This window comes from Pongo abelii, chromosome 15, assembly GCF_028885655.2.
Source record: "Pongo abelii isolate AG06213 chromosome 15, NHGRI_mPonAbe1-v2.0_pri, whole genome shotgun sequence".
In the NCBI taxonomy this organism is placed as follows: Eukaryota; Metazoa; Chordata; class Mammalia; order Primates; family Hominidae; genus Pongo; species Pongo abelii.
This window is the reverse complement of record NC_072000.2, coordinates 77,017,267-77,039,346: the sequence shown is the minus strand read 5'-3', so window position 1 is coordinate 77,039,346 and position 22,080 is coordinate 77,017,267. Positions and strand designations below refer to the sequence as shown.

General features: G+C 39.6%; 1 protein-coding gene across 6 annotated transcripts in view; it reads left to right on the top strand.

Moving 5' to 3' along the window:
* The window catches only part of DPF3 (double PHD fingers 3), a 279,174-nt gene that overhangs the window by 118,514 nt on the left and 138,580 nt on the right, over nucleotides 1-22,080 (top strand). For all 6 annotated transcript variants that reach the window (XR_010137066.1, XR_010137068.1, XR_010137067.1 and 3 more), the window contains one exon: nucleotides 4,237-4,397. Coding sequence is in view for 3 of the 6 variants with exons in the window: in XM_054530783.2 (XP_054386758.2) it covers nucleotides 4,237-4,397 (161 nt within the window). In the remaining 3 variants the exon portion in view is untranslated. The remainder of the gene's footprint in view (nucleotides 1-4,236; nucleotides 4,398-22,080) is intronic.

Here is a 22,080-nt window from a genome sequence, read left to right as displayed (position 1 = left end):
GACTGTCCCATGTGTGATCCAACCCAGGGTACACTGGTCACCACTCCACAGATGAGTCATTTGCTGCCAGCCTTTCCCTGCTCCATCTGACCCCTTTGACTTTAATGTAAATGTCACTCCTGGGATCCTATCATTGTGGGATTTTTTTTTTTTTTTTTTTTGGTAGAAATACCATGTTGGAAAGGACATTTGTCCTCTGCTGTTTAAATTGCTTTCTACGGGTTAGGGAGAACTAGTCATTGATTTTCTTCTAGAGAGCATAGCAAGCCCTGTGAAGATTTTGGCTAATTAACTTTTGGAGAAGTGCTTCTTGAATTTATCAGGGAGGTTGAAGTCTCTTTTCTCCTCTTATATCTTGAAAAAGGCTTTAAATTTTGGTTCCGAATCTCTGCCAAACCTGGTCTGTTTAAAAGGACTTCCCTGGAGATGATGGTAGGGGGGCTGTTGAATGTCATGTTTTCGCAGCTTCGATCTTTAATACAGTTGTTCCAGTCCACAGAAAGTCTTTTCTGTTTACATAAGAGAGGTACCATTCACACAAAGATTACATTTAGAAATATACATTTTCCCCCAGCATGCTTGTAACTAATAACATTGCATGTTATGAAAGTAGAAAGTATTTAAGATGAAATTAATTTTCGCCCAGTGTGCCACTTTGTTTGACATTCTCGATCCAGTTGGTGTGGAGCACCAGTGTTGGCCAGCCTCACTTTGCATTTTTAGCAAGTTCAGTTTCTTGTTCCTCTTGTCTGGATTGACGCTGTTGGAAGTGAGTTACTAGCATATTAGGACAAGTCCAATTTGGAATCCTACTGTGTAGATTTCTTTTGTATTGGTTTCCAGAAATTTATTTTGAAAATGATCATCTCCAGTAGATGAGTTTTGCTATACAATTTTTCATTTTGTTTTTTTGGGGGGCCTGATTTTATGGGTTCTCTTTTCAGCAGAATTTCTGAGGTTGGGATAATTAACATCTTTTTTTTTCTGGCAGTCTGTCGGAAGGTCCTGGGAAAACAGATTGCTGCTCTCACGTTGGACACCTCTCCGTCAAATGTTCTTGTCAGTTCTCATCAATGTGGCGTGGCTGCTTGCTGTTTCATGGGTGGGGGCTGGAGCATCCAGGACACCCTGAACAGCCTGGGTCACCTTGTCTGGGCCAAGCTGCCTGTGAAAGTTCTGTTCCACTGAGCTACATCGTATGGCGAAGGAAGCATTTAAGCTGGTGTGACACAAACACTTTGTAAAAAGTGGTTCTTTATTTTTGATCAATCTCATGATCCTTGTTACCAGCTTTGATTACATCAGCTTATGTGCCATTCAGTTTTATAGCATTGTAATGGGCTTTCATCTCCCCTCCCCAATTCATTTCCAGCTGCATGACTATTACAATTTGATTACAGTTTGGTTTTGCAACTGCCAGGACACTTTCTGAGCATATTATGCCTTCCTTGTGAATGTGAAGATGTTCAGAGGTGAAAAAGGAGCAAAGGGTTTTTTTTTTTGTTGTTGCTGTTGTTTGGTTTTTTTTGGATGCTTGTCAACAAGTAATTTCCAAATGATGCCTCAGAAGCTTCCAAGGTTGTATTTTCCCATAGTAAGATATTTGCTTTAAGCTCTTTGTTAGAACCTGACCCGTTGACTTTTTAAAAAGAGTATAGAAAAGTACATTTAGAACTTTGCTTTCTAACAAGTGGTGATGAGAATGTGGAGTAGTTGGAACCCTTGTACACTGTTGGTGGAAATGTAAAATGGTACAGCTGCCATGAAAAACAGTATGGTGGTACCTCAAAAAATGAAAACTAGAACTACCATATGACTCAGCAATTCTACTCCTGGGTATATACCTAAAAGAATTGAAAGCAGGTTTTTTTTTTTTTTTTTTTTTTTTTTTTTAGACAGAGTCTCACCCTGTCATCCAGGCTAGAGTGCAGTGGCACAATCCCAACTCACTGCAACCTCTCCTGAGTTCAAGTGATTCTCCTGCCTCAGTCTCTTGAGTAGCTGGGATTACAGGCGTCCGCCACCATGCCCAGCTAATTTTTGTATTTTTAGTAGAGACGGGGTGTCGCCATGTTGGCCAGGCTGGTCTCGAACTCCTGACCTCAGGCGATCCACCCACCTTGGCCTCCCAAAGTGCTGGGATTACAGGCATGAGCCACTATGCCCAGCCTGAAAGCAGGGTTTTGAAAAGATATTTGTATACTTATGTTCATAGCAGCATTATTCATAATAGCTAAAATGTGGAAGCAACCCAGATGTCCACTGACAGATGAATGGATAAGCGAAATGTGGTATATGCATACAATGGAATATCGTTCTGACTTAAAAAGGAAGGAAATTCTGACATATGCTATAACATAGGTTAACCTTGAGGATATTATGCTAAGTCAAATAAGCCAGTCACAGAAAGACAAATACTGTATGACTCCACTTTTATGAAGTACTTGGAGTAGTCAGAATCATAGAGAGAGAAAGCAGAATGGTGGTTGCTGGAGATGGGGGCAGAGGCGGAACGGGGAGTTATTGTTTAATGGGTATAGAGTTTCAGTTTTGCAAGATGAAGAGTTCTGGGAATGGATGGTAGTGGTGGTCGTACAACAGTATGCATGTGCTTAATGCCACTGAACTGTACACTTAAACTGTACACTTAAGATGGGAAATTTTATGTTATGTGTATTTTACCACAATTAAGGAATTGAGGCCAGGCATGGTGGCTCACGCCTGTAATCCCAGCACTTTGGGAGGCCGAGGCGGGTGGATCGCCTGAGGTCAGGAGTTTGAGACCAGCCTGACCAACATAGTGAAACCCCGTCTCTACTAAAAATACAAAAAATTAGCCGGGCATGGTGGCAGGTACCTATAATCCCAGCTACTCAGGAGGCTGAGGCAGGAGAATCATTTGAACCCAGGAGGCGGAGGTTGCAGTGAGCTGAGATCACACAATTGCACTCCAGCCTGGGCGACGGAGTGAGACGCTGTCTCAAAAAAAAAAAAAAAACAGAAAAACCAACACCCCAATTTTGCTTTTTTTATTCCTCTAAATACTTTGGTTAAGAAATGTTATTTTTAGAGACTTCCCCTCTCATTTTGGCTTTCTGAAATCTACATAGAACCAAAACAAAAAGACATCATAACGTTGCTTCAGAATAAACTCTTGATTCTCCCTTTTGCCCCTGTGACCTCTGTGCCTCCTTCCCTTCCTACTTCTTCTTCCCACACTCCACTCCTTTGCGCCCACCGCCCCCCGACCCCAGTAGGAGGCTTGAATTTACCTGGCATAAGTTATGTTATTACATTTGTATTTCTTTGAGGCATTTATTAGCCTGTGCCTATGTTTTATTTGGTAGGTATTTGATCTCATTGATTATTTTAGTGCTTTGCATTTGATCAATTATATCAATGCTCTATTTTTGGTCTTTGAAAAAGACACTACCTTAAAATTAGTAGCATCACCGTGCGTCCAAAAATACCAAAGAGTCAGGAACGTAAAATATACTGTGCTTAATCAGATTCTCAGTCTAGCAAACCAGAAAGGTCTTTCTATTTGTTTTTTAAACTCCATGAGTTGAATTATTTTGAATTCAAAATTGTTGAATTCTGTTTGTTTTCTATCAGAAAGTTATTTTTCTTTAAGTAATATGGTTTTAAAAGATTGGTGCCTGTTCCTCTACACCCCCTTCTTCCTGCAATATCCCTACTTTTATAGAATGTTTTTTCTGTCTTAGTTTTTGTTTATATGGAGTGTTTCTCTTCTGTTGTAATGGAAAACTGGGTATCTTTGCTGGTGATTTGGGTTCACCTAGAATGCCTTTGCTGGTGATCTCTGAGAATAAAATGTAGCTAATATGAGTGAGGAGGTTCTAGAAGTGTGATATCCTCTAGATTCCATGCAGAAGGTTGTTCCAGAGCTACCTCCCTTCTGGAGTGGGACCTCATGCTTCCTAGAACACAGACAGCTCTCTCTTACTGGTGATTCATCCTTGGAAGCCCATGCTCTTTGTTAAAGGAGTTTCTAAGTTGCCTGGTGGATTTGGGATAGAAAATAAAATCTGGTCAAGACCTGACACTGAGTTGCATTCTGCTCATTGGCAAGGCTCTTGGTGCTCATTGCCTTGGTCATCATAACTGGGAGGTCTTCAGCCTTTCCAGGGAGGTGTGTTTCCCTCTGGGTGTGTTTCCCTCTGGGTGTGTTTCAGTCTTCCCTGGCCTCACCCCTTCACTCTCTGACTCTGGCAGGCTCGGGGACCAGTTCTACAAGGAAGCCATTGAGCACTGCCGGAGTTACAACTCACGGCTGTGTGCAGAGCGCAGCGTGCGTCTTCCCTTCCTGGACTCACAGACTGGGGTGGCCCAGAACAACTGCTACATTTGGATGGAGAAGAGGCACCGAGGCCCAGGTGAGCCGCACCACTTCTGGGACATGCGCACGTGCAGGCTCCCAGTCTGGAGGGAGGAGGACCAGAGCTTGTCTGGGAAACCAGGCAGCCTGGATAGGATCGGGGTGGGGCAAGCTGCACATGGGCCTCTGAGATACCTTAAAGAAACGCAGCTACTTTTGTGGCTCCTGGCAGCTGTTTCGAGGAATGCGACAACGATGGTGTGGGGCATTGAAGCCATGTGGCAGGGGTGGGGTGGGGTGGGAAGTGAAAGAGCTAAAGGTGTTTATCCCAAAGAAGGCAAGACTGAGGACATGACAGCAATCTTCATCTTTTACCTTTGGGTGTTGATTACAAGCTGGAAATCTGCCATTAGATCTGGGTGTGAGGCTTACCTTTGTCACCAAACTTCTGTCCCTCAGGTTCCTCATCTGTAAAATGTGAATAATAATAGTACTTACCACATAAGATTTTGTCTGAATTAAATGAGACAATTCATAAAAACTCATAAATGAGTTTAGCACATAGTACGTATGTGCTTCCAAAATGCTGGGTATTATTATTATTATTGTTATTATTATTATTTTTTGAGATGGACTCTTGCGGTGTTGCCCAGGCTGGAGTGCAGTGGTGCGATCTCTCACCGCCTCCCGAGTTCAAGTGATTCTCATGCCTCAGCCTCCGGAGTCGCTGGGATTACAGGTGTGTGCCACCACACCCAGCTAATTTTTGTATTTTTAGTAGAGATGGGGTTTCACCATGTTGGTCAGGCTGGTCTCCAACTCCTGATCTCATGATCTGCCCGCCTGGGCCTCCCAAAGTGCGGGGATTACAGGCATGAGCCACTGCACCTGGCCTATTATTATTGATATTACTGTTATTACTACAGCTACAGTGATACTAGTCTTCTAGGCTGCAAAGAACAGAATAAAGACCTTTTTATTAGGGAGACAGCTACAGGAATGTGATTTTTCTGGCTCTGTCTGGATATGTTTTTAAAAATGTTTCATTAGGAAAAATTTCACCTTCATATAAAACTGAAGACAATAGTAAAACACATCCCCATGTAGCCCTGCTTCAACAATGTTCAACTCACGGTCAATTGTGTTTCATCTATACACACTCCTTACTTTCCTCCCTGACCTCATTTTATTTTGAAGCAACTCCACGAAAGCACGTGATTTCATCTGTAAATATTTTGTTATGTATCTCTAAATGGTAAAGAACTTAAACAAACAAACAAACCCACAATCACTGTCAGAGCTCAAAGAATTAGCAATAAGACTTTAATATCATCAAATATTTGGCCAACATTCATTTTTCCCCCTGTAGTTTAAATCAGGATCCAAATGGGAGCCCTACATTGCAATTGGTTAATGTGTCTTTTAACATCTCTGGGTTTCTCTCTGTCTCTGCCTCTCTCTCTTTCCTTCTTGCATGTTACTTGTTGAAGACACTGGGTTGCTTACGCTGTAGGGTTTCCCAGAAGGATTTGGTGGTTGCGTTCCCACGGTGTTATTCCTGTGAATTGGTAGTTAGGTCTAGAGATTTATTCAGGTTCCATTTTTTTTTGGTAAGAACAACTCCTAAGTGGTAGTGTGTACTTTCATCAAGCGGCTCATACAGTCTGGTAACCTCTTTTACTGATGTTAGCAGCTCTTCATGATAATTGCCTAGATTCTTTATCCCATTAAGGGTTGCAAAAAGTTAATATTCAATCCAGGACTGTCATTGTGTCTTCATTTGTTAACTCCACAACTTCTATAAAGAAAAACATTCCCTCATTAAAATTTTAGTTATTGTGAGATACAGTTCACATATGAAAGGCAGGATGAATGACTTTTTTCCCCTCTATTTACTAGTTTTCAAAATAATGAGTTGGTTCCCTAGCATTCTCCAAAGACGATCAATATAATAATAATTATTTTTTTGAATACCACCAGGAACTCACAGATTTAAACATATTTGATGTATTTTAATCCAGTGTAGCTATTATTCTTATAAGGCTAATTTTTTTTTTTTTTTTTGAGATGGAGTCTCACTCAGTAGCCAGGCTGGAGTGCAGTGGCATGATCTCGGCTCACTGCAACCTCTGCCTCCCAGGTTCAAGCGATTCTCCTGCCTCAGCCTCCCGAGTAGCTGGGACTACAGGCACACGCCACCACACCCAGCTAATTTTTGTATTTTTAGTAGAGATGGGGTTTCACCATGTTGGCCAGGATGGTCTTGATCTCTTGACCTCATGATCCGCCTGCCTCGGCCTTCCAAAGTGCTGGGGTTACAGGCGTGAGCCACTGTGCCCGGCCTAGTGCTGGTGTTTTGAAACAACCCCAGTAGTTTCTGATGGCCTTCTTGCCACCCTAATATTAGGATGAAATATTTCAAGCTCATCCTGTACACTTCCTCCTCTCCAGGCCTGAAATCAGCTATTTCTTGAAGAAATCCTGGCTCCTGTTTGTAGGAAATGTTACTTAGAGACTGCAGTGCTGTTCATTGCTCCTGGCTTGGTCATTGTTTCTAGGCCTTATCAGTGACTAGAACTAAGAAATAGTATTCATTTGTTTTTTCTTTTTCTTTTTAAGAGAAAATACATTATGAAATTATGTTGATACATCCCGTTCAATTCAAACGGTTTTTACTTAAGTATCTTAATTCTGTATCTCCTTTCTCCTACACCAAAAAATTCTAGAAATGATATTGATGTAATTACTTATTTTCTTTATTTTACACACAAACACACACACACACACACACACACACACACGCACACAGACACTCACACACAGTATCAGAGTAACAAACAATATGACTATTAACAATAATATTACTGAAAAAGGTTTAAGATATTTTCTTTTTTTGGCAAGTCTTTTTGTCCTTAGGGTATATTCCATTAAACATGTGCAGCCAAATTACTCTCCTTTAAGGTCGCTGAAATAGTTCGTCTGTGTGGTCGTGCCCCTAACTCAATACACAGTTGGATTTATTTGTTTCATTTTGCTTTCACTTATCAGGGATTGCTTTTTGAGTGGGGAGGGGATTCATATAATTTCTCCTTTATTAAATCTACTTTTCATCTTGAAATAATTAATGATTGCAATTGTGACTATATGTGCAATTTGCAGTTGCAAATATAATAGAGAGAGATCCCCTATCTTCTTCATCCAATTTCTTCCAAGATTAATACATCTTACAATATCAAAACCAAAAAACTGACATTGGTAAAATGTGTATATGTAGCTCTATGCCATTTTATCACACGTCTAGATTTGTGTAACCACTTCTACAATCAAGATACAAAACTATTCTATTACCACCCAACACTCTCATTATTTAACTCCTTTTACCCTCCTCCCTTTATAATATAGTTGTCTTAAACATTTCCTTTACATACACTGAAAACCATACCAGTGTTATAATTTTTACTTCAACCATCAAACATAATTTAGAAAACGTAAGAGAAACGTTTATTGTATTTAGTCATATTTTTACTCCTTCATTGTTTTTCTTACTTACTGACATTCCAAGATTCCTTCTTTTAGCATTTACTTTCTGATGTAGTACTTTCTTTATCCATTCTTTTAGAGTAAATCTGATGGTAACAACTTCTTAGTTTTCCTTCAGTGGAGAATGTCTTGATTTTGCCATCATTCCTGGAGGACATTTTTGCTGGATATAAAATTCTGAGTTGATAGTCCTTTTATTTTAGCAGTTGAAAAAGGTTTTGCCACTTCTTTCTGATGGTTAGTGATGAGAAATCTGCTGTCATTTAAATGCTTTTTTCCCTTATAAGTAAGGTGTCATTTCTCTCTCATTGTTTTCAAGTTTTTTCTTTGTTTTTAGTTTCAGAAACGTGATTTTGATGTGTTTTGGCATAGATTTATTTGGGTTTATTCTGTTTGAGTTTACTCAGCTTCTTCAACCTGTGGGTTTATGGGTTTTTTTTTTTTTTTGCCAAATTTGGGAATTTTTCAGCCATTATTTATTTGAATACTTCTTCAGTTCCACCCTCTTTCCCCTCTCCTTCTTAGACTTCAACAACACAAATGTTAGATCTTTCGTTATAGTCCCATAAGTCCCTGAGGCTGTGTTTATTTATTTTTAAAATTCTTCTCTCTGTTGCTCAGCTTGGGTGATTTCTATAGTTCTCTCTTCAAGTTCAATGCTTCTTTATTCTGTCCTCTGCCTTCTGCTGTTAAGCCAATCCATTGAGAGCTTTTTTATTTTTTGTTACAATTTTTTTCAGTTTTCAAATTTCTATTTGATTCTTCATATTTTCTATTTCTTTGCTGAATGTGTTTTATGTGTTCATAATTGCTTGTTGAAATACTTTTAATAATGGCTGCTTTAAGATCCTTGTCAGATAATTCTAACATTTTTGTTATTTTCTTGTTGGTATCTGTGTCTTTCCTCATTTGAGATTTTCCTGGTTCTTCATAAGATGAGTGGCCTTGACTGAATCTTGGACATTTTGGCTGTTATGTTATGAGACTCTAGATATTATTTAAATCTTCTATATTAGCAGGTCTCCTTTCAAGCTATGCTAGTAGGGGAGGCGAGGCTCCCCTTATTACTGTCAGATGGGTGTGGAAATCCAGCTTCTCCACTTGGTTTCTGTTGACATCCTCTTTAACAGGGGAAGAACACCTTGTTGTTGCTGAGTGGAGGTGGGAGTTCAGGCTCCCCACTAGGCCTCCATTGGTATTATCCTACTTGGGAGGAGGAGGGCCTCTACTGATACCACAAGGCACCAGCTCTTCCCTTGGCCTTCTCTGACACCAACCCAGCAAAGCTATTGGGATGCCTTCTTGTCTTGCTAGGCTGGTCCTTTCCTGGTTCTCTGGCTAGAGAGAGCAGGATTTTCTTGAGGTCTTTTTTGGTCTTCATTTGTTGGTATTTCTGGGTTATCAGATTTTCCAGAATCCAGTCCAGGATATATGAGGCATAAAGGAGACCCAAGATTGGGCTGGACACAGGCTCATGCCTGTAATCCCAGCACTTTGGGAGGCCAAAGGAGGAGGATTGCTTGAGCCCAGGACTTCAAAACTAGCCTAAGCAACATAGTGAGACCTTGTCTCTATAAAAATTTAAAAAACTATCCAGGTGTGTTGGTGCGTGCCTGTAGTCCCAGCTACCTGGGAGGCTGAGGTGGGAGGATTGCTGAGCCCAGGAGTTTGAGGCTACAGTGAGCTAGGATTGCACCATTGCACTCCAGCCCGGGCTGCAGAGTGGTACTTCATCTCAATAAATAGCTAGCTAGCTAGATAGTTAGATAGCTAGATAGATAGGTAGATAGATAAAATAATACCCAGGGAGCTCACCACCCACCCTGTTGTTTCTCAGGTCCCAAAGTCCCTAGCTGGTCTGACTGGTTCCCTTCATTTTTCAGTTATTTCTTGTGTCTGTTCTATGAATAATGTCCAGGATATTTAGTTGTACTTAGTGAGAGGAATATAAAAAAGTGTATCTATTTCATCTTTCCAGAAGCAGAAGTCCCTGAGATTGCTTTGTTATTAAAAAAGTTTAACAGCTTTATTGAAGTGTAATTACACACAATAAATTGCACATACTTAATGTGTCCAGCTTGATAAGTTTTGACATATATTCACCTGTGGAACCATTACCACAATCAAGATAATGAACATATCCATGACTTGCAAAGGTTTCCTATGTGTTTAGAAATCCATCCTTCCTGCACTTCTCCGTGCCTCTACCCTTCTTTACTCCCTCCCCAGAGGAAGCCATTGATTTGCTTTCTATACTGGAACCACACACTGTGTACTCCCTTTTTTTTTTTGAGATGGAGTCTCGCCCTATCGCCCAGGCTGGAGTGCAGTGGGGCGATCTCGGCTCACTGCAAGCTCCTCTTCCTGAGTTCATGCCATTCTCCTGCCTCAGCCTCCCCGGCTAATATTTTTGTATTTTTAGTAGAGGTGGGGTTTCACCATGTTAGCCAGGATGGTCCGATCTCCTGACCTCGTGATCCACCCGCCTTGGCCTCCCAAAGTGCTGGAATTACAGGCGTGAGCCACCGCGCCCGGCCTGTGTACTCCCTTTTTTTATGGACAAGGGCCCGTCTGGCTCTTTCATTTAGCATAATTACTAATTATACTATATCAATAATTCCTTTTTATGCTGAGTAGTAGTCCATTGCATGGCTGTATCACAGTTAATTTATCCATTCACCTGTTGATGGACATTAGGATTTGTTTGCAGTCTTTGACTACTATAAATAAAGCCACTATGAACATTTGTGTACAAGTTTTTGAATGGACATATGCTTTCCTTTCTCCTCGAGAGGTTAACTACCTAGGAGTAGAACAACTAGATCATAAGAGAGATACATGTTTAACTTTTAAATAAACTGCCAAGCTGTTTTCCAAAGTGGTTGTACCATTTTACATTCACTCCAGCAATATACGAGAGGTCCACTTCCTTCATATCCTTGCCAACACTTGGTGTGGTCAGTTTGAAAATTTTTTTAGCCATTCTAATAGATATATAGTAGTATTTCACTGCAGTTTTAACTTGCATTCACCTAGTTAATAATGATTTTGAGCATCTTAACATGTGCTTATTTGCCATCTGTAAGGGAAAATAAACTGTTTTATTCTCTATACTTTTACTCAATATTTCTGTGAGCAGATGTGTGGATGTCTTTTCCCCTACGCCAAGCAATTCTCCAATTCCCTACAGACACCAACTGGGTGTTACACAGTTTAACTCAACTTTGACACTATCCACTGTGAGATATCGTCAGATTCCACAGACTAAGGGCTCAGCCCACAGCACTGCCCCAACTTCATATGCCAATTTCAAGTCCAGGTTGTCAGCTGTGCTTCTGACCTATGGGCTATAAATGGAGGTTTCCATGACTGCCCCTCATGTTTGATCATTTGCCGGAACTCAGGAAAACAGGCCGGGCGCGGTGGCTCACGCCTGTAATCCTAGCACTTTGGGAGGCTGAGGCGGGCAGATCATGAGGTCAGAAGATCGAGACTATCCTGGCTAACACGGTGAAACCCCGTCTCTACTAAAAAATACAACAACAAAAAAATAAGCCGGGTGTGTTGGCGGGCGCCTGTAGTCCCAGCTACTCAGGAGGCTGAGACAGGAGAATGGCGTGAACCCGGGAGGCGGAGCTTGCAGTGAGCCGAGTTCGCGCCACTGCACTCCAGCCTGGGCGACAGAGCGAGATTCCGCCTCAAAAAAAAAAAAAAAGAAAAGAACTCAAGAAAACAGTTTGCATACTAGACTGCCAGTTTATTACGAAGGACATGTATCTGAAACAGCCAAATGGAAGAGGTACACAGGGCAAGGTAAGGGGAAAAGAGACATGAAGCTTCCACGCCTTCTCCAGGTGAGCCACCCTCCCAGCACCTCCACATGTTCACCAACCCAAAGATCTCTGAATCTAGTCCATTTGGATTTTCATGGAAGCTTCATTATGTAGGAATGGTTGATTAAATCATTGGCCATTAGTGACTAGCTCAACTACTAGTGCCTCTTTTCTTCCTGGAGGTCAGAGGTGGGAAGTTAGAGTTGGGGCTAAAAGGTACAGCCTGCTAATCTTGTGGTTGGCTCCTCTGTTTATAATCCCCTATCCTGAGGCTATCCAGCAGGTCCCAGCCAGGGTCATCTCATTAGCATATAAAAAGACACATCACTTGGAGATGCCAGGGGTTTTAGGAACTGTATGCCAAGAAGTGGGGGATTAAGACCAAAATATATATTTCTCATTATATCACAATATTACACCATCCATATATGTTCTTTGGTAAAGTTCAAATCTTTTGTCCATTTTAAAATTGAGCTATCTGCTTATTATTGAATTGTGATTGTTCTTTATATATTCTAGATACAATAAGTTTATCAGACCTATGCTTTGCAAATTTTTTTTTACGATCTGTGGTTGGTATTTTCATTAACTTAGTCTCATTCAAAGAGCAGAAGTTTTCAATTTTGGTGAAATCCAGTTTATCAATTTATTCTTTCATGAATTGTGCTTTTGATGTTATGTCTGAGAAATTACTACCTAATGCAAGGTCAGGGTTTCTCTTATTTTTTTTCCTAAAATTTTATAATTTTAGGTTTCACATTTAGGTCTAAAATTCATTTTGAGTTGATTTTGTATATGGTACAAAGTATGCATTAGTTTATTTTCTTGCAGATGGATATTCAATTGTTTCAACATAGTTTGTTGAAAAGACTAGTCTTTCTCCACTTAATTGCCTTGTCGAAAATTAGATGTCCACATATATGTGTGTCTATTTCTGGACTCTCAGTTCTGTTTTATTGACCTATTTGTCTATCTTTACACTCTTACCACACCGTCTTTATTATTATAGTTTTATAATGTTTGAAATCAGGTGGTGTTAGCCCTCTAAATTTGTTCTTGTTTTTCTTAGTTATTTTGATTATTCTAGGTCCTTTGCACTTCTATATGGATTTTATAATCAGTCTGTCAATTTCTACAAAAAGCTGGCTAGGAGTTTGGTTGGGATTGTGTTGCATCTATAGATCCATTTGGGGAAAATTGACAGTTTTCAGTATTGAGACTTGCAACCCATGAATATGGCACGTCTTTCAATTTATTAATATCTTCTTTAATTTTTCTCATCAATGATTTTTAATTTTTAGTGTGTAGGTCTTTCACATTTTTGTCAGATTTATCTCTAAGCACTTAATATTTTTTGATACTGTTGTAAATAAATTTTTATAAATTTTAATTTCTGATGTTTGCTAATATATAGAAAAACAATTAATTTTGTATATTCTTCCTATATCCTGCAGCCTTGCTAAACTCATTAGTTCTAATAGCTTTTTATAGATTCTGTAGCATTTTCTATATAGTTGATTATCTGTTACTTCAGTAATAGATAACCTGAATAGTAAATAAAGAAAACTTACTTCTTTCTTTTAATGTGGATAACTTTTATTTGTTTTATTAGTCTCTTGCACTGGCTAGACTCTCCAATATAATATTAGGTAAAAGTGGTGAGATTGGACACCCTTATGTTGTTCCTGATCTTAAGGAGGAAGCATTTATTTATATTTTTGTTATTAAGTATGACATTAGCTGTAGAATTTTTTGTAGATATTCTTTATCAGATTGAGGATGCTCCCTTCTATTTCTAGTTTGAGAGTTTTTTTTTTTTAAATCACAAATGGATATTTGATTTTATCATCTGATTTTCTGTGTCTATTGAGATGATCATGTGGTTTTTCTTTTGTTCATGGAAGCTTCATTATGTAGGAATGGTTGATTAAATTTAATATCTTAAATTTACATTTAATATAATGAGTTACATTGATTGATTTCTGAATGTTAAACCAACATTACATTCCTAGGATAAACCCCACTTTGTTATGCTATTTTATCTTTTCAATGTATTGTTAGATTCATGTTGCTCAAGTTTTATTAGAGCATTGTTGCATCTATGTTTATGAGAGATATTGGTCTATAGTTTTCTTGTAATGTCTGTCTGGTTTGGGTGTCAGGATGATGCTGGTCTCATATAATGAGTTGGGAAATATTTCTTCCTTTTTAGTTTTCTGAAACTTTATATAGAATTGGTATTATTTCTTCCATAAATATTTTATAACATTTACCAGTGAATCCATTTGGATCTGGCAATTTCCTTGAGGTAATGTTTTTAATTATAAATTTAGTTTCTTTTATAGATATAGGGCTATTTAGGTTATCTATTTCATCTTGAGTAAGCTTTGTTAGTATGTGATTTTGTTTCTTTTATCTACATTCTCCTAATTGGTTGCACAAAGTTGTTCATAATATTGCTGCATTACCCTTTTAATATATGTAGAATCTGTGGTGGCATATTATTTTACTCATTATATTGGTAATTTGAATGTTATTTTTTACCTCATCATTCTGACTAGAGGTTTATCAATTTTATTGATCTTTTCAAATAAATAGCTTTTGGTAGAATTGTTTTTTCTGCTCTGATCTTTATATTTCCTTCTATTTACTTTGGATTTAATTTGCTCTTCTGTTTCTTATTTCTTTTAATTTTTAAATTTTTTATGTTACATAGTAGGTGTATCTATTTCTTAAGGTGTAAACAGGTCATTGATTTGAGATATTTCTTTTCTACTACATCATTTTCTGATATAATTTCCCCATAAATACTATGTTAGCCTCATTTAAAAAATTTGATATAGGGTTTTTATTTTCATTCAGTTCAAAATGTTTTCCTGTTTGGTTTCTTCTTTTACTCATGGATTATTTAGAACTGTGTTGTTTAGTTTCCAAACACTTGGGACATTTCCAAAGATGTGCCCATTATTTATTTCCAAGTTAATTCCAAATGGTCAGAGAATGATTTTTATGGTTCATATTCTTTTAAATTATTGCAACTTGTTTTATGGCACGAAATGTGGTCTACCTTGGTAAATATTCTGTTTGCTCAGGAAAAGAATTGTGTTTTGCCATTGTTTGGAATGTTCTATAGATATCAATTAGGTCAAATTGGTTGATAATGTTGTTTAAATCTTCTACAGCCTTACTTATTTTCTATTTATTCTGTGAATTATTGAGAGGTAGGTTATTGAAACTTATGACTATAATTGTGGGTTTGCTTATTTCTCCTTACAATTCTATTACTTTTTGTTTCATGTATATTGAAGCTTTGTTATTAGGTACATAAACATTTAGTATTGTTATAGCCTCTTAATAAATTGATTCCTTTATCATTATAAAATAATCCTCTTAATCTCTATTAATATTATTTTCTCTGAAATCTCCTCTAATTCTAATATAGCCACTCCAGCTGCCTTTTGATTAATATTAACATGAAATATCTTTTTCCATTCTTTTACTTCTTGCCTATTTGCATCTTTATATTAAAAGTAGTTTTTTAATAGGCAGCATATAATCGTGTTATGCTTTTTACATGTAATCTGACAATCTTTTTAAATTAGGGGTATTTAGACAATTTACATTTAATGAGATTATGTTTTCTCTCTTTTTTGTTGGTTTATTAACTATAACTCTTGTTTTGTTATTTTAGTGATTGCTTAGTGTTTATAGTGTACATCTTTATAGTTAACCTTCAAATTATATTATTCTACTTCATGAATAGTGTAAGGAGTCTACAACAGTACTGTGATAAGTAGAATAAGGCCCCTCTCCCACCTCAGACTTCCACATTTGGATTACTGAAATCTGTGCATATGTTACTTTACATGGCAAAAGGGACTTCGAAGGCAGGATTAAGGATTTTGAGATGGTGCGATAATCTTGGGTTATCCAGGTGGGCCTAATGTAATCACAAGGGTTCTTATAAAAGGAAGGCAGGAGGAGTTCAGAATCAGAGTAGATGTGATGATGGATTACAGGCATGCGCCACCATGCCCGGGTAATTTTTGTATTTTTAGTAGAGATGGGGTTTCTCCATGTTGGTCAGGCTGTTCTTGAACTCCTGACCTCAGATGATCTGCCTGCCTTGGCCTCCCAAAGTGTTGGTATTACAGGCGTGAGCCACCTGGCCCGGCCGTCATTGTATTTTTAAAAATAGTCAGTCATCTTTTAATGATTTTAAAATAATAAGAAAAAATCTTGTATAATTAATTATTCATGTACTAGACTGTTTCTGATGCTGTTCATTCCTTTGTGTAGATCCAAATTTAGGTGTGGTATTACTTTCCTTCTGCCTAAAGGACTTCTTTTTAACATTTCTTAGAGTATGGGTTTGTTGATGATGAATTATTTCAGCTTTTGTATATCTGAAACTATCTTTAGTTTGCCTTAGTTCTTGAAAGACATTTTAGCTGAGTATAGAATTCTAGTTTGACAAGCTTTTTTTTTTTTTTTTCCCCTTTCAGTATTGTAGGGATGTTGAACCACTCTTTTCTTGCTTGCATTGCAAAGATAAGAATTGTTCCTGTATATGTAATATGTTTCCTTTCTCTGGTTGCTTTTAATATTTTCTCTTTATCACTATTTTTGAGCAGTTTTGATTATGATATACTTTGCTATAGTTTTCTTAATGTTTCTTGTACCTAGCTTTATTGAGCTTCTTAGATCTATGGGTTTATAGTTTTCATCAAACTTCAGAACTTTCCAGCCCTTATTTCTTTTTAAATTATTTCTTTCTTCCTTCCTTCCCTTTCTTCCCTCCCTCCCTTCCTCCCTTTCTCTCTCTCTCTCTGTCTCTCTCTCTCTCTCTTTCATGGAGACAGGATCTTACTATGTTGTCCAGGCTGCTCTCAAAGTCCCAGGCTTAGGCCATTCTCCCACCTTGGCCTCCCCAAGTGTTGGGATTAAAGGCATGAGCCACTGCACCCAGCCTCCAGCCATTATTTCTACAAGTACTTTTTCTTCCCTTTCTTCAATTACACATATATTAGGCTGTTTGAAGTTGTCCCACAGCTCATTTATGCCATTATTTTTTTTTCTTTTCTCTTTTTTCCTGTGGATTTCATTTTGAAATAGTTTCTATTGCTGTGTTTTCAAGTTTATCAGTCTTTTCTTCTGCAATGTCTAATCTGACATTAACTCCATCTGATAGGTTTTTCATCTTGCACATTATAGTTTTCATTTCTAGAAGTTAAATTTGAGTCTTAAAAAAAATATACATATGTCTCCCAAATTTTTTACTAAACTTGAACACATAGCATACAAATAATAACTATTTTAATGTTCTTGCTACTAATTCTAATATCAGTTTCAGTTCTGGGTTGGTTTCAATTGATTGATTTTTCTCTTTATTATAAGTCATATTTTCCAGCTTCTTTACATGCCTTGTAATTTTGGGTTGGGCGCCTCACATTGTGAATTTTACCTTGCTGAATGCTGTAGATATATTTTATTCCTATAAATGTTCTTGAACATTGTTTTGGGACATATTTAAGTTGTTTGAAAACAGTTTGATGTTTTCTTGTCTTGCTTTTAAGATTTGTTAGGTGGAGCCAGAGCAGTACTTAGCCTAGGGCTAAGTATTCCCTATTAGTGAGGCAAGATCTTTCTACTGTACTCTACCCAGTACCCCGTGAATCATACAGTTTTCCATATTGGCTGGTGGAAACAGACTATTTCTGCCCCCTTGTGCACACCGTGCACTGTTACCTCTAATTTTTTTTCGGGTAATTCTTTTCCCAGTCCTACCTAGTTTCCTCACAAACATACACGGATCAATGCTAAGCTGAATACTTGAAGGGGACCCTCTGTGGATCTCCACATTCTCCATGCAGCTCTCTTTTGTTTACCCTTTTGTTCCTTGGGTTCTAGTCACTGTGGTCTCCTCAGACTGTTGGCATTTTCTCTTCAACTCAAACGTGGTGAATCTGCAGGGCTCCACCTGTATTCCCCCTCCTTGTGTTCCAGTCTGGAGACTCTCTTAAGGCTGTAAGCTGGGGGCAATCACAGGGCTTATCTTGCTTGTTTTCAGTGTCTCAGGGATCAGTGTCCTTCAATGCCTGATGTTCATTGTCTTCAAAACTGTTGTTGATCTTTTTCTTCCTCTCTTTTTGTTTTAGGTGGGAGCTAAATCTGGTCTTTATACTCCATTTTAGTCAGAAACAGATGTATGCTTTTTATTTTAATTTAATTTTACTTTATAATTGTGTAAAATATTTGCATTGTTCCAATGGTATATTATGAGAAAGTCTAGCTGTATCTTCACTTTTACCCTGTTTCTTCTTCCTATAGGCAATTTCCTCTTCATCCTTCTCTTTTTCTTCTTGCTACTATTATTTTACTTTTGCTCTCTCTCTAGGTAATTTTTTTTAGCTTTTGGCTTATACCCCCATAAAAAAACATGCAAACACACCACACATATATATTTGTCTGAATATGTGTGTATCCCCATTTGTTAAATAAATGATAATATGTTATATACATAATAGCCATCCTTTAGTATCCACTGGGAATTGGTTCTAGGACCCCAGAAGATACCAAAATTTGTGGATACTCAAGTCCCTTATATAAAATGGCATAGTATTTGCATATAACCTACACACATTCTCCCATATTCCTTAAATCATTTCTAGATTACTTATAATACCTAATACAATGTAAATGCTATGTAAATAGGTGTTATACTGTATTTTTTAAAAAATTGTATTTTAAATTGTTGTATTGTCATTTTCTATTTGGAAACTTTGATCCTGTTACCCGGTTCTGAGCAGGGGTAGTCACTAACTCTTTCCTACAACTCTTGTTCCTCTTTAGTTCCTCGGCTTCTTGGTTAGCTGCCCTTCAAACCCAAGCAGATATATGGGATGCAGGATTGGGATGTAGCTGTTTGCTGTTGGAACAGAGGGTGGACTAATTGGTATAACTTATAGGAAGAGAGATTTTGATTCAAAATAAGGTCATGGTGAATCTCTTTATCACAGTAAGAGTTGGCCGACAGTGGGACACTCTGTCCTGTGACATAATAAATTCTCCATTGAAAGGAAGTTTCAGGGGCAGCTGTGAGTCCACCTCTCTGAGATCCTGCCGAGAGAGAGCCTTTCCCTGGGGGGCTTGAACCGCCATAGTTCAGCTCTGGATGGGGAGAGATGAAGCTACTTCAGTTTTTTTCTTCCCCATTTCAATTGCTGTTGCTATCCCATATCATTCTTCTCCCCTCCCTCCCTCCCTGCCTTCCTCCCTCCCTTCTTCCCTCCCTTCCTTCCTCCCTTCCTTCCTCCCTTCCTTCCTCCCTTCCTTCCTCTCCCCCCTCTCCCTCTCTGTCCCTCTCTCCCTCTCTTCTCTCCCCCTCTCCCCTTCTTTCCCTCTCCCTCTCTTTCTTTTCTTTTCTCTTCTCTTCTTTCTTCCTTTCCCTTTCTTTCCTCTTTCTTTCTTTCTTTCTTTCTTTCTTTCTTTCTTTCTTTCTTTCTTTCTTTCTTTCTTTCTTTCTTTCTTTCTTTTCTTTTCTTTTCTTTTCTTTCTTTTCTTTCTTTTCTTTCCACAGAATCTTGCTCTGTCATATAGGCTAGAGTGCAGTGGCGTGACCTCAGCTCCTATAACCTCCACCTCCTGGGTTCAAGCAATTCTCCTGCCTCAGCCTCCCGAGTAGCTGAGATTAAAGGCATGCGCCACCATACTGGCTAATTTTTGTATTTTTGGTAGAGATGAGGTTTCACCATGTTGGCCAGGCTGGTCTTGAACTCCTGGGCTTAAGTGATCTGCTGGCCTTGGCTTCCCAAAGTGCTGGGGTTACAGATGTCAGCCACTGTACCTGGCCACTCTTCCCTCCCTTTTCTCTCCCATTTCGTCTTCTGAATTCTGAATAGCTCGTGCTTTGTCTGTGAGAGATGCCCAGAACCCTCAGGATCCACCTGCTGAACTTGTGCAGTGCGCATAACCAGCTATATTTGTCTGGAGTCTGCTGACCATAAAGGCATCATCTGATTGTGTGTGTGTGTGTGTGTCTGTGTGCATCACATTTGTGCTTACACATGGGCAGGAGTGTTGTAGCTAGAGTTGCAGCTCGAAGTAACAGAAAAGTAGTTTGCCCAGTGGGGTATGTGAAGTGAGGGGTAGCAGTGGCCTTGGTTACCAGGGAGGACTGGTTTCCCCTCTTGTCTTCGGCCACTTGTTTCCCCTCCTTCATATCCCCTCCCCAGACCTGGGCTCACTCCCCAAGGTTAATTTCCCTGACAGCAGCTGTGACTCCATCCTCCTTCCCCACCTCCATCTACCACACATGCACACACACGCACACATATGCACACACACATATGCTTTGAGTTATGTGCCTCCTGTTCTAATGAGATAAACAACATAAGTCTCATGGGGCCCTGCTCTTTCCTCTGTAAGTGGAACTCCAGGGCTAAATGTGTTGTTCCTATAAAGGAACCCTGGTGCCTGTCAGCCTGTTGAGGAGGGCAAGGAAGGGGCCAAGGAGCCCCAAGAGAGCTCTTGGGACCATTTGCTTGTTGTGATGAGGTGGATTCAAAGCAGACATCAAAAAGAAGCCTGTTTCCACCCTCACGGCTAAAGAACCAAGCGGCAGCATGGTGGATGGGGCAGGGGGTCCGTCATGTTGCATGAGTGTGGAGTCCAAGACTAGGTCAGCTAACTCATGACAATTAACAACTGACATTTGTCATCTTTGTGGATATAGAGAGCTTTCTCTTGAATATAAGCAAATCCCCATGACAGCCCCTAGGAGGGAGGTATTAATGTTATTAATGCCCTTATCTTACAGGTGAGGCAATAGGCTCAGAAAGGTGTTAGGATGCTTCCCAGGACTCACATGCTCTTCCTTTGCACTGCAGAGCATCTCCAATCCAGCAGAGAAAGAATGAAACAAAAACAGCTCCTTCTTCTGGAGATTCTAACTAGTTGCTAAAATGAATTCTTCCAGAAGAATGGGCCTAAAGCTCCAAGCAGAGTGGCCTGGGGCTTCTCTGGTACCGCTGACCACCAAGCACAGTGACTGCTGTCTCAGGGAGGGTGTAGGACCTGGACAAGTGTGGAGGCTTTTGCACTCTTGCCACGTAGACCTTTGGAGGGTGCTGGTGGGGGCCAGCTCACTCTTACTTACCTGTGTTTGATTAGGTTGGAAACACCGTAAAGCAGCCACTGGGGCACGAAGGAAACCTAAGTCCCAGAGACGGCCATGGTGGGAGAGGGGGTGCAGGGGGCTCCAGCCTCAGGCCTGAGCCTCCACTTCTGGAGTCCCTCTTGGATGCTTTGGATCTGGGTGGATGAGTCCCCTGGAGCCAGGAACAGCAGGGCCAATGGTCATTTGATTCTGACATTTCTGAGTCCAGGTCAGTTCTGGTTTCTAAGAACCAAAGGGGCGGGGTGGTCAGAACCTCCAACTTGCTCACAGTCTTGCGACCTGTGGAGCAGCTGTGTGATTAAACATAAAGAGACCTGAGTATTTTGGTTCCTTTAATGCTGGGATAATTGACTCTGTTTTGGCCCCATCCCAATAAATGGGTAGAGTTGACTGGTAAAAATGAAAATGAATGAATGAGTATATAGCAATGAAAGTTACATAGATTTTCTCTGAAAGGTGAAAAATGAAGCCGGTTTCCCTTCTTAACTTTTAAGGGCCCTAAAATGGAAGATAGCAGATGGCAATCAGGTGCTGATGTTTTCTGAATCCATGGTCCTAGGTGTGCACAGTGACACTTTTGTGGTAGGCCGCCTGCGTCCAACAGCTGCCATGTGCCACATTTACCTGCAGAAGACAGTTGTGATTTTAAAGGGAAGCTGCAATATATTCATTCATTAATTCAATGAGTATTTAGTTTGGTTCTGCTCTGTGTCAGGCACAGTTCTGATTCTGGGGTTTCTGACAAGAACAAGACAGAAAAGTCCCTGTCTTCATTAGGCTCTTCTTCCAATTAGGGATTGGTTGGCTTGCTGGTTTATTATGGGGGGTATCAGACACTCTCTTCAGGACTGCAAATCACCTAGCCAGTCTCAAATACCTGCCTCTTCACCCCTCAGCCTCCTCTCCACCCCATTTCCCTGGAAATAGTCTGTGACCTGGCATGGAGAAGCCCCTCCATTGAAGGGGCTCCTTGAAGTTCCTCCAAGGCCTGTGGCTGCCACCAGAGCCACAAAATTGTTGTCGGGTGAGCAGGAAGGCTCCTCATGGTGCTTGGCATGACAGCAATGCTGTTGGTGTCAAAGGCCACACACACAGGGTGGCATGTAAGCCCAGCCCCTGGCCTCCTGCCTATCTTTTTTTTTTTTTTTTTGTAAGGCCCAGGCACGTAGGCGGGGATATAGAGGTATGCG